The sequence below is a fragment of the Ostrea edulis genome, chromosome 2 (genome assembly GCF_947568905.1).
Source record: "Ostrea edulis chromosome 2, xbOstEdul1.1, whole genome shotgun sequence".
NCBI lineage: Eukaryota > Metazoa > Mollusca > Bivalvia > Ostreida > Ostreidae > Ostrea > Ostrea edulis.
In genome coordinates, this window is record NC_079165.1 from 44,209,006 (window position 1) to 44,222,805 (window position 13,800).

A 13,800-nucleotide genomic window follows, 5' to 3' on the forward strand; every position below is an offset into this window, starting at 1 on the left:
GATAGTACAACACAAAAAATAGTTTGTTAGAGTTTCATCGAATAAATAATTGGGAACAATATCTAAGAGAATATATAAGATATAGAAATTTAATTTAGAAGGTTAAAAACAGGTGTAAAATGAAGGTAGTTTAGAGCGTAAATTCAACTGAATTGAAGACGAGATGAGCGGAATAAATTACATTCGTAATGTGATTTGGTCGCGATCAGCGATGGAAAAACTGTGGCGTTGGCCTAGCCTACTAAGTTGAAAACGCAATTGTTGAACACAGATTTCGACAGAAATTCAAAGGATCTTAGAGAATTGATGGAGGATAGATGGGTCAAGTTAACGTTAAGCTCTTAGTCAGGTTTTGGAAAGAAACAATGGCATGTTCATCGTTAGGACTCGTGGTTGCAGCCATGTAGGAGACGCTCCGAGGTAGGACAGATTTAGACGAAGTACAGGTACATGTAGGTTGCTTCTGTTTTTACCTTCACTGTGTGTAAGGAAAAAAATGGGTCAAAGACTCAATTGGTCGGGTTGCAATATTTAGAGTAAATAATTTGGGTAGGGATTTATTTGGTGGTAGTTATCTGGAGGACTATTATGATTTGTTATGGCCTTAGTGTTGAAGGAGGCAGAATTGTAAAGTAAATTAAATTAAAACGAGTTTTGACGAGTGGAAAAAATGTTAGTTCCGTATCGGTAACGTGAGCGGACACGATTGTTTCCGGATACAGGGACGGATTTTTGTCTTGTAAAAATGCCGATATATATATATAAAAAACACATCACATATTGCCGCAGGGCTTTTATTAATTAATAAAAAAACATGATACAGTGCTCCAAGTCGCATCTGCTATCAGGTCGCATTATGGCGACCTAAAAATATTTCTGGTCGCCATTTTCAAATTTCTACTCGCCATAGTAAAAGCTTTTGTAAATATAAGACTTACAAGTTTTTTTTAAAAAAATATGAATATCTTGCAAGTAAAAAATCAACACCATGTATACATTTTGTTTGTTTATATTTTGAAACTGAATAGAAATGTACTGTGAAACATGCTGGATGCTAACAAGTCAAGTATTTACTCTGGCAAAAGTTGTATTGCATTGGGCCATCCTGTATATTTTACAGTACGGTTCTGGAGAAGAAACCCAGCGTTCTACACAAGGATTTGCTTTAAAGTTATCAATAAGTGGGCCTTCACTGCTTATCATGTTATGCGAATAAGATTAAGAGCTCCTAGTTTTGTTGGATCTTTTGCTGAACAATTAGTACCAGCATCAATAAGAACACTACATCCCGAATTTGATTGTCTTTGAAAATTAACAGCAACAGTTGCCCCGCTCGACTTACTGCTAATAATGCAGTCACGGACAACGACATGTCTCTTACTGTTACCGTGAATACTCACATTTCCACGTTTGAAAGATGTACACTCGGTCGTGGCGAAATAGGACAATGGATGTCTAGAAATTGTGGACGTTGCAGGCTTATTGGCCTCACAAATTCTGCAAAACATTTTGCCATCACAAAAATTTCCTCCGCCATTTCAGGACTGGGGTTCTTCCTTTACTTTTGCATTTCTCTTTAGACATTGCTACGCCATCTTTTGATGCAGAACTTTCCCCGTGTGATTCTTGAATTTCTTTGTTACATGTACAAGGCTGAGGCTTCTGTTTTTTTACTATTGATAAATCCAAAGTGCTCTAAACCTCGTTTTCCCGCCATCTTGATTGTTTTGACCGAGACTAAAAATATTTATTCAGACTTCCGATCCCGATTCTAAAATTTTACTGGTTGCCCAAATTTTCTTCACTCGCGAAAATGCGACTTAATTATAATCTCTAGTCACAAAATTGATTTTCTGGTCGCAAATGCGACCGTTTTACTCGCAACTTGGAGCACTGACTGATATATGTAATATTAAGTAATAATAACTAAAATGAACAATAACTTCAGGTGCTTGAATTGTATATGATTATATGATAAAGAAACAGAATTTCTCTATTTATATTGCAAATTTACAACTCATGCCCAGAAAATTTGACACTCATATATAATTGAATTTTCCCTCAGAGGTAGTGCAACTAAATTTAACCACAAAAGATAATCTCACTTAACTTTTTCAAGTTGAACTCTATTTTTAGTAACAACTTTTTGCTGTAGCGCCCATATTCGACAAAGGTCAGACTTAAAAAAAACAAGTGCATAACTTCAATATATATACTTACTTTCTGCAAAGTTTCAAGGTTGTACATTAAAAACTGTAGGAGGAGTTGATTTCACAAAATTTCCCCAACCGCCTGCCCGCCCGCACTTCACCATACTATAGACCGGATTTGCACTTCGTGCAACCCGGCCAAAAAAGAACTGGCAGAGTTTCTGTTCACTTGAGAGATTTCTGTTGTAGGATTTTAATGAAGACTAGCACCGGTACCCTGACATGAACATAATTTTTCGAGCCTCGAACTTAGCCTCGCTCATAATCATGCCAAGTCATACTTAGCCGTGAAGGCAGTTGCCAGGGAACGACAGATAACTCTGTCTGCATTTTTTCACTTCCAATATCAAAGTTATTTTATGCATTCGCCATGTTGCAGAAGTTGCAGTTGCAGACGGTATTTAAAACTTTAAAATGAAACAACTGAAAGGTATGTTTAATATTTCTGTAAATATAAATTGATGAAATTCTTTTCTCTTTACAAAATAAACTCTGTATAAATATCCTGATGCGTTTGTTTCTGTTATGATGTCTTTGCAGTGGCGGATCCAGGGTTTCCGAAAGGGGGACATATGTGAAAGTCAAATATTAGCAAAAATACTCGGCCATTTCGGGTGCCGATCTGGAATCTTACTCGCACTATTTCTATTTTTTAAAGGAGTATAGCGCACTTCGTATGCAATTTCGCCTACACAAATACTTTTTTCTTGAATATCATTTTTTACAAATATTCTGCTATACAATGTCAGTTTATACTTGTGTTAACCCAAATTACTTAATAAAGATATATATATGTTGATAGTATCTTTATTTGATAAGCATAAACATCACCGTGATTATATAGAGTATAATATAGTAGATGTAACGTAATGGGCATAAAAAATTGCAAACTGTTGCAAAAGGCCACCCTAAACCAGAAATAAAACTCTGAAATTGTTTTAATTGACTAAGACTGTACATAAGTCCATTTGAGGAAATTTGGTTTAAGGTGGCCTTCTTGTTGAAAATGGATAAAATATGGAAAAATCGTTCTCAAAATTTACTTTGAGACTTAGTAGCCTGTCAAACGTTAAACCTTTAAACTTATATGCCTGGATGGCCTTATGGTTTAGGTGCTCAGTAATCTTACACTAAAACCATACATTCCGAGTTCAAGTCCAATATTTTCCCAATTTTTTTTATTTTATTATTTATTTATTTATTTTTATTTTTTTTTTTGGCTTTTCACTTTTTGGGTTCGTTTCCTTGAGAGGGTGTGTTAGTGTTATAAATGTAATACATATATTATAACAAACATTATTCATTTTCATCATAACTTCCAATATTTGCAAGTTACGACTTAAAGAAAGGGAATTTATTCCGAGATCACTGTAGTTCTGTTTGTTTACACTAACATGTTCCCGTGTGCACAGGATTTTTAAACCGTAATGTGGCTGACGAAAAGCTAATAAAACAAATACTACAGGAAAAGGGGCACAAATGCACAGCATGCATTAAGTAAAAATAGGTCAACGGAGGAAAAGAACTGTTATACAGTTTGATTTCTCAAAAGTAAATATAAAAACTCATGTAGCAACTGTCATATATGATATTTAGGCAAAACTAAACACTCGAATTATCAACTAAAGGCAACCGAACTGATGAAATCTATTAAAGGTGCTGCAGTTATGTCCTAAAAAGACAGTGACTTAAGTAACGCCATATGTAAAAGGATTGTTGTGTAATATAAATGCACCTATGAAAATGTTGTACTGTCCATCATTCCAAATAAGAAAATGGTTTACTGATTAAAGAATGACTCATATAAATGTCAGTAATGCTAAACTACGGCAATTATTTACCTTGGTTAACGAAACATATAAAACGTCGGCCTTATATTTAAATATAACACGCCAGTCTATTATTAGAAACCGGTTTTTTCCATTTAGATTTCTGAGTCGGCCGTTTCGTCAGCAAATGCGCTATACCTCTTTGTTACGCAAAGGGGGAGGGCCTCTAAATCCCCCACTGTATTGCATAAGCAAGAAGCCAGGTGAAAGTACCTGACTTTTGAAGCGGTGATTGTATTCATACATAGGAAAAGACTGATCGCGTGACCAAATTCACATTACAAGAAATTAAATGTCAATTTCATTAGTATTATCATATAAGGAAGTGCATTGGCAAATGTAAATATATATCCATGCATAATGTGCAGGAGAGGGCGTTGTAAGTTTTAAGAACTTCTGCCCAATCATTTTGTTGTAAACATCTAACAATAAAATATTTTTAAACAAATAATATTAGTTACATTATACAATTATCGAAGTACAATATTCACCTCGCCCTTCGGGCTCGGTGAATATTGTACTCCTCAGGTGTCTAAATCATCGTATTGACCTCAAAAACAGTAATAATTGTTTTATTAAATGATTAAAAAACCCTTCAAGATTGTTCTTTGCTTTAATTGTAAGTTTCAACGACCTATTTTTGGTCCTATGTGGAAAAAATAATTCCTTATGTTCACCTGGAAGGTCACGTGCAGGTAAACATAACGTATATGATTTCTACATTGTTGGATCTCAGCCAATTAGAGAGCTAGGAATTAATCAATCATATGATAAAGTTAGTTAGTGACCTGATACGGAAAAATACATGGTATGAAAAGCCTCGCCCGATACGGGTTTTCTTTTCACACCATGTATTTTTCCGTATCAGGTCACTCTCTAACTGTATAAGGGGGGGGGGGGGGTCTATATCATAGAATTTATCGCTTCGATCGCCAATTTTGTCACGGCTGCAAGTCGAACCCCACAATAAATTACTCTCTCAATACGGATTTTTCTTGCATGATGCGGTTTTTTTCACGGCCTCATGTGACCAAGATCTGACCAATTTTGTCAGAGGCGTGATGATGTGCAGCGTCGGTTCAAGTGTTTTCCTTTCGATGAAATTCCTTTCTCAGTGTATGAAGTAGTAAGACAAATTATTGCACCCTTAGGTATCCGTAGCCCTCACTCACTTGTGGGGGAAATGGGGGTGTGGTGGAATTCTCTTCAGGGATCTGAACTTTTTTTATGCTGACATATTTTTCTATTTAATTGTGCAGAGTACACTGACAGTTGTCGCCATGATAGTGAATGCCAAGATATGGATTGTCCTCATGGTCAACATCACTACTGCTACTTCTTCCGTTGCCATTGCCGAGGTATTTTATTCATTTACTACATGTAAAACTTATACGGTACCAATTTTGATGTAATTAGATACAATACATTCTATCTCTCTATCAGATGTAATGCACCTATAGTAATCTTCATATGATCAATCAATCACATACAACACTATTTAATTATTGACATCGTTAAACTTTAAGACGATGCTTTATTATACCCCCCCCCCCCCCGCAACAAGTTGTGGGGGGTATACTGGGATCGGGTTGTCCGTCTGTCTGTCCGTCCGTCCGTCTGTAGACGCAATGGTTTCCGGGCTCTAAAGCATTATCCTTTCCACCCACCGTCACCATATCATATATATGGACTACCCATGGGATGAAGATGTTCCCTATCGATTTTGGGGTCCAAAGGTCAAGCGCACTGGACATTGAAGTAGCAATATGGTTCCCGGGCTCTAAAGCGTTATCCTTTCCACCTACAGTCACCATATCATACATATGGACTACCCATGGGATGAAGATGTTCCCTATCGATTTTGGGGTCAAAAGGTCAAAGGTCACGCGCACTGGACATCGAAGTAGCAATATGGTTTCCATTTAAATTCTTTAACGGCTTTTTTCATCGCATGGAGATGCTGTGTTCCTAGATACCTTTTGGATCATAATACTAAAGTTAATTCTGAAGTTTGCGAAAATAAGAAGTTGACACTGAAGTTTGCAGGAAAATTCCAATCATTTCATCTCCTATCCATTTCTCCCTACAAACGAGAATACCCAAGGTTTGTCATGCCATTTGTTTTTTACACTCAGAAAAGAGGTAGTTTATACCTATTACCAACACCCTTTGGGAGATTGGGGTAAGCGGGGTGTATTCTTAGTGAGCATTGCTCACAGTACCTCTTGTTTGGAGGCAGTTTTACTAAAAATCGTAAACGGAGGTTTTACGACTTATTATACATGTGCGGAAGCTGCATTTTACGAAACAATTTTCTACATTTCCGAATAAATTGTATGAGTATTTGAAAATCCTAGATTAATTTTTGATATTTTTATTGTTTCTTTGAGCATATGAATGACATTTCATGTTTTTCATCCCCAAGGAATGTTTACATAATTTTCATCAATACCCCTATTTCCCTTAAAACTAAATATGGTAACAGTTGATCCAAATCTATTATCAGTTACACGTACTACATCGCTGTAATAACATTCCATATATCTTCACAAATGAAAATATACATGTAATCTTTAAATGTCCTAAAACATCATTACATGTAATCAATGTCGGACGACAGAAACGTTAAAGTTTGGAGGTTGGTATCCCTTTTCTTCTCTAAATACTTGAATGTAGAATTGATTTCATTTCGTACTTAAAATGCATTCGTTGATGTTGGGGATGCCAGTTTTTGGAAACATACGTCACAGTGAACATATTTTATATGGACAATCCTGCGATACGTCATCACTTTTTGTACATATGACGTATCGCTTAAGATTTGTACACATGACTCATGCATGTTCATGACTTCAATACATGAAAAAAGACAAAGTGCAGTCATACAAGTTAGTTGATGGGTTAATCACCAAATAAACCGTTTTACACAAATGTGTGCAGTTTCAAGCATGTTAAAAGGTATACGGTACCAATTTTGATGCACCAGATGCGCATTTTGACAAATAATGTGTCTTCAGTGATGCTCAACCGAAATGTTTGAAATCCGAAATAACAATGAAGTTTTAGCGCTATCATAGGGAAAAACAGTATGCCAAAAAAAGTGGAGTCAAATTCGTTTAAGGATAAGAGCTATGCGTGAGGGAGATAATCCTTGATTTTGAAATGAATTTCTAAATGTTATAACAGCAATTTTATATACATCCGTATTTTCAAGCTAGTAACGAAGTACAATATTCTTACTCCATTATCACATTATCAATGTTTTTGGCGTCAGAAATGGTCACCTGACTGTCTCTTGAATATGGATTACAGATAGCTGAGTGATGTGTACAGTTGTTTGTAACTATAGATTTAAAACCAATTTCTTCTGGTTAAGAGTTGTAATGATATAAGACATGTTGGATATTCTAATAAATACATAGATGCGACAAGTTTTAAAAAGGACACTCGTGACGTTTCTCAATAATGTTTAATATTTCGTGACATTTCTTGTACAGTTCACTTGAATTCTTTCTGAAAAATGAATCTTAAAAACTTGGGTTCTATTAATACCAGTCTACATGTTAGAGTTTGTCTATTTTGATAGTACCTGGTTTTGGCAAGTAAAATTGAAAGTGTACTCTTAGGTATTACAGAAGGTTGCACTATTTATATGGACTAAGTTATTGTAGCACAGGATGGCAGAAAAATCGTTGGAATCGAACCTGGAACATTGTATTCCAATCACTGAGCTAACCGGGCCGATATACGAAGTATAGAAATATTACTGCATTGTAAAATCTAATTTTGGGAAGTATCCAAAACTATTCATATCGAGGAAATCATAAATATGGATTTTTAAAAAATGGCAGAAACACCGCTTGTGACCTTATCATTAATAATGATTTTATCAAGTGGACGATCTGTCGAAACATTGGACTAAACAGCTTTAAGTCAGTTCCACCCAGTCCAAGGAAAAATTTGGAGTGTTAACTATTCTGATTTTTGCAAGTATCACATTTAAATATTCCAAAAATGGGAATCCCAAAAGATTGAAAATTCACTAAACAGAACTCATCGCGTCAAACGGAACATTTGGGGTATTTTCATATCATTTTCAAAGTTTAGAACTATTAGTTGTTTGGACAAAAGCTTTTGATTGTAAAATTTCGACGCAAATCAGGTGATGTTTTGTTTTTTGAACCGGATTCTCAAATTGGGCAGAGGTGTTGGCAAAAACTGCAAGGCCTACATCTACTTTGTCGTTAGTTTAAGAAACTCTTGTTATGTCTTCCTTCCGTGCAGTAATAGAATTAATCAGACATTGTATCCTTTTTGTAAAAATTAGAAATCGCTGCCGAAGCAATGAAAAATCAACACCCCGATCTTCGCATATTCAACACCCCAAATATTCCGTTGGACGCTGTGAGTTCTGTTTAGTCTATTTTCAATCTTTTTGGGAATCCCATTTTTGAAATTTTTAAAAATGATTCTTGCAATAACAATCTACCACCCTCGTGTGACTTATCAATATTAATGGTTGAAAGTGGAAAAATTGTATTAATTTCCACTTAATATATTTTAATTTAATTAATAACCAAAGAAATATTTATGTTGCCACCTTTTTTAAGATGTCAAACACATGAAAACAGAAGTATAGGTCAACAACAGAAAATCACACATTTTCTTAAGGTAGGTCCTTAGTCCTGGATTTTTGGGTTTTAGGTAGCATTTTTTTGTTTGGAATCAATAAATTAACATTCAGAGTAATGAAAAAAGGCAAAACAGTTAAGGGTTTCCATATTAATTTTCATTACATACACCACTAAAGTCATATACCCCGATGTAGATTTTTATGAAATTCATTGGAAACAGTTATTTGTTGTTATTTTAATATAAAAACAACAAAATGTTTTTTGAATTGCATTTATTTATCGGGAAACATGTCAATAACTAAAACACATGTCATTTTCAATATGTTCATCAAGTTTTAGAATAATATGTGGAAAATTATTGAATTAGCGTTATTCCCCAAAATGTTAAAAACAAACAAATGTGGACGCATTTTCCTTATAGCATGGTTTACATATCATTTTTTCCTGTTTATATTAGTAGAGTTACATCTGTTATAGTTATTCATGGGAAAAAATCCATACCTTTCCTTAATAATTTCAAATCTATAGCTTCCAGATTATGTATACCCCCATCAAAAACTGAAGTCTGGCACCATACAGCTGAGCTATTTAAATCACTAGGGATTAAAATTGTATGTAATTTCATGAAAAGACACAGATAATGATTCCTTATCACCTTGGTAAACTGTCAAAAATAAAGGAAATCTATCGCATTATGAACTTGATAAATAATTGAATGAAAACAGAGTTATTGTCCTTGGATTCAATATTTTGAAACATATCATTGAATATTCAAATAAAACTAAGAAGTTTGAAATATTTTATGGCTAACAAATTTTTTTACAATAACTATTGAAAAAGATTCCAACAAAATTTATGTTCCTATCATTACATTATTGACTTTGCAAAATCCTATGACATCACACGAGTGTGGAACTACGTTAAAACAAGATAATAAAAAATAAATAAAAACTTCTTAAAATGACAATTTTTTAATGTCTTTTTTCTAAATATGTATTAACTGATTGTGGAAATCATTGTATAATTTAGACATACATGTATGGTAGAGCAATACCAGCGTAGGAGTTATAGACCTTCACAATTTTTTTACAATAAATAATTGATTCTGTGGAAAATAACATAAATTTCATTATCAATAGTTTACCAGATTTTTTATTTTATTCACTGAATAAAATTCCTCTGAAGGATATATTTCTATCATGCGCAAATTCTAATTTAATAAAGATTTTTGCAAAAACCTTTAACATCACACGAGAATCGATCTACCTTACGCTTTTCGTTATCTTGCGTTATGCCAGGCCATGTGCACAGCCGTACATGTAATTAAGTTTACACGGAGACTGTATTTACGTTCTTACCTCATGCATGGTGAAACTATAGATGTTGGAGATTTTTTGTTCAAATTCTTTGACTGTGTTGTCAATTTTATAGCGACAATTCACTTATTCAGCATTGCACGGAATTTGTCATTTTTTCAATCAAAACACCTGTTGATGGTAGTGTTTTCTTTCTCGCTAGAGATGGATAATCGCGTTTTAGCGAAATCTCGTTATATGGGAAGTGTTGCCAATCTGTTTAATTTCGGATGAAAAAAAACCCCTAAACGTAAACTTTCCGACTGCGGATAACTCCGTTTACCTGATCAGGATATAGGGCTCACGGCGGGTGTTACCGGTCGACAGGGGATGCTTACTCCTCCTAGGCACCTGATCCCACCTCTGGTGTGTCCAGGGGTCCGTGTTTGCCCAACTATCTATTTTGTATTGCTTGTAGGAGTTATGAGATTGATCACTGTTCGTTATCTTCACCTTGCATTTAGATGAAAGACATAAGTAGAACTACATTAGCCTGATGAGATATTCGCAGAAATTCTTTCGGTAAAGTTGGTTTATACCCCGTGAATCGGTCTCGAAGTAGGCAGCCCATTGTTTGTTTACATTTGTTGCGCCCCTATACATATATTACACAGGCACTCGACGTTTAAATATCTATAATTAAAAAAATTGTATTCCTGTAAACACAAGGTATATCACGCCGCCACCTTGGGTTTTCTTTTTTACCAGCTGCATCGCTTGAAAGTTTCTGCGAAAAGTTCGATATAATATAATTAGACCCCTACCGTTTAGAAGCAACTCTGTCAAGGTTTTACTTCTCACATCGTCATGGTGAACTGGAAATAAAAGTCCATTTATCGGCTATAATTAACTATCAAACATCGTCTACTGTTTCTCAAATGCGAAAAATAGCTAGAAGAGAAAAGTAACTACTTTCATTCAAAGTATGGGGCATATTCTGTTTCTTAATACATCTGTGCGTTCCGTGCGATGTTTTAGTCTAAGAAAACTTTCATTTATATTGCTTTTGAGAAAAATAAACAGACCGATTGCTTCAACAATCCGGAACCCGTGCGTTACTGAATCTTTTCACCATGGTCACGATGGTCCACGGTGAAGTAACCTACATTCCATGCAAACTTGGCACAAAGTCGTTTCCCAGTTTACTTTCGGAAGGTCGGTGGTCTCTTCCCAGTTATATTACATCTGGGTTCTCTCTTCCACCAATAAAAACTGGGCGCCACCAGATAACTGAAAATTGTTGAGTGTGGCGGAAAACATCAATCAATCTTTATGTAATACAAATTAAAGTTTGTATAAATGAAGTACCACACAACCATTCTGGATCGACATTACATACACGTATACTGAATATGCACTTATTCTGACAAGTATGTGCCTACAGTAAGCTTTGGTTTACTCTGTGCCTCATTGGAGGCTTTCAAAGCTGTTGGAATAAAGTTATCTGTCTTGAGAAAGTTATTCACATGCCCCATACAAGTATATTTCACAAGTAGTTTTGTTTATTATAACGGTTTCTATTGCAGATTGTTCTCATGACAGTGATTGCCATTGCAGTCATGGACAACATCCACACTGCTCACATCACAGCTGTGGCTGCTATGGTAAGGTATACTGGGTATTTTGAATTATTTGTTTTCTTGATATGAAATCAGTATCAACTGTATATTTCCACGGAATTAACCCCAAGTCTATTTCCCTACACTGGGAGACATACCATAATCAATATCTTAAGAATATCTATGTTCAGTTGATCAAATTAAAGGAATCTAAAAAGTTTTTTATATCAATATTTATATGAGTTGTTGAACTCTTTATAATGTGAAAAATACAAATGCGTGCATTTTTACAAATTTTTGTATGAAATATCCTCGCACTACCTAAAAATTTCAGCAGAATAAATTTTGGCGGACAAGGAATTCTTCACACACACACAATTAAGTTTAAGTCTATATTCTAAAATCATTTTGAGTCAATGCTGAGAGAGAAAATTCGTCCTCCAGATGAGTGTTTAGAGCTTTTGCGATTCCCACCCCAAAGAAGTCACTACGAATGATATCGGGGTGGTTTCCAAGAAATTGGTGCATTTTAAAATGCCATTTTTGCAAACGGGTTTCAGCTTTGACGAACACACCGTCATCATAGTTCATTTGTGAAACAATTTGATTGGAATACCAATCCTCAAATGATTGACGCAAATGATTTTTTACGGCTTTCTGGTCGCTAACATCGAATGGCTGTAGTCGATCGGTACAACAGGATAGCTGCAATAATGTAGCTCTATCCGATTTTTTTTTTATTCTGACGTTTTCGGGATAGGGCTACAATTCCGTAGGATCTCCACAATGGTGCAAAATAATTTTATGAATACCCGAAAATAAGCTCCAATTGTGCTCCTTTGTTAGCTGACCTGTTTTTATATTCATATGAAGCAGAATTTATTCAAAAACTTCTACGTGAGAAGAAAAAATCTCTCGCTGTGACCTTCAATTCGACTTTTAGATATATCGATGACGTTTTGTCTATTAACAATGATAGCTTTCATTCATATGTCGATTTGATATATCCCTGTGAGCTCGAAATAAAGGACACCACAGAATCGTCCACTTCTGCTTCATACTTAGATATTTTATTGAAAGTAGACATTAACGGCAAACTGACAACTCAACTGTATGACAAACAGGATGATTTCAGATTCTCCATCGTCAACTTCCCACATTTATGTAGCAATATTCCATTATCACCTGCATATGGTGTTTATATATCCCAACTGATTCGATATGCAAGAGCTTGTTCTGGGAATAGTCAATTTTTAAATCGAGGTAAGCTACTGACAAACAAGTTGATGGTAAAGGGATTTCAACAGTCTCGATTGAAGTCAGCATTTCGCAAATTCTATGGTCGTTATAACGATCTAGTTCGTCAATACAACCTCGCATTGGGTCAAATGCTGTCTGACGTGTTTCATACCGATTGTTAAGCCGTTCTTGGCACACTGATTTGACTGCGGATAACTCCGTTTACCTGATCGGGTGTGACCGGTCAACAGGGGATGCTTACTCCTCCTAGGCACCTGATCCCACCTCTGGTGTGTCCAGGGGTCCGTGTTTGCCCAACTATCTATTTTGTATTCCTTGTAGGAGTTATTAGATTGATCACTGTTCGTATCTTCACCTTGCATGTATTACTTGCAAATGTTGTTTACACCAAAAGTAGTACCAACTTTGTGCTTGGGCATGTAATGTCTAATAAAGGTGTTTTTCATTAAATATCATGTGCAGCACGCAAAATTCTTCGTCTGCTCCGCTGTGCTTGTTATCGCTAGATCTCGTAGGTGGATCTACTGAAAAATCTAAACATTGACATTCAGCGCGAAAATCTAATTAATCGAGCCATTCCGACAAAGAAAGGAAAATCATATTGGTTGCAGAAAGAATTTACACTCTATACTGTTCGTTTTTTAACTTGATATTATATTTGAACCTTTTCAATACCGACGAAATAGCTTTCTCCTCCGTACTCGTCCATTGATGTAAATACTACCTTATTTGACATATGCAAATAACTTGACAATCGGATGTTGAAACTCAGTATATCAAACATGGCGCACAAATATGAATCGAGAAATTGAAATATATCGAAATCGTTGAAAACGGTAGAATAGAGCCTCACAAATCGTAATTTGCAGATTGTAAATTCATATACTGACTACGAAGCATAGAATATCATTTTATTTACGTAAAGAAAGTAAGCAAATGTTTAGAATGATCGA

The 13,800-nt window shown here is 35.2% G+C and overlaps 1 protein-coding gene across 1 annotated transcript in view; it reads left to right on the forward strand.

Annotated features, from left to right (window-relative positions):
* Nucleotides 1-13,800, forward strand: part of LOC125681131 (uncharacterized) — a 63,452-nt gene that overhangs the window by 5,560 nt on the left and 44,092 nt on the right. Inside the window, exons 2-3 of the mRNA XM_048921067.2 lie at nt 5,299-5,397; nt 11,555-11,632. Coding sequence (XP_048777024.2) covers nt 5,299-5,397; nt 11,555-11,632 — 177 coding nt within the window. The remainder of the gene's footprint in view (nt 1-5,298; nt 5,398-11,554; nt 11,633-13,800) is intronic.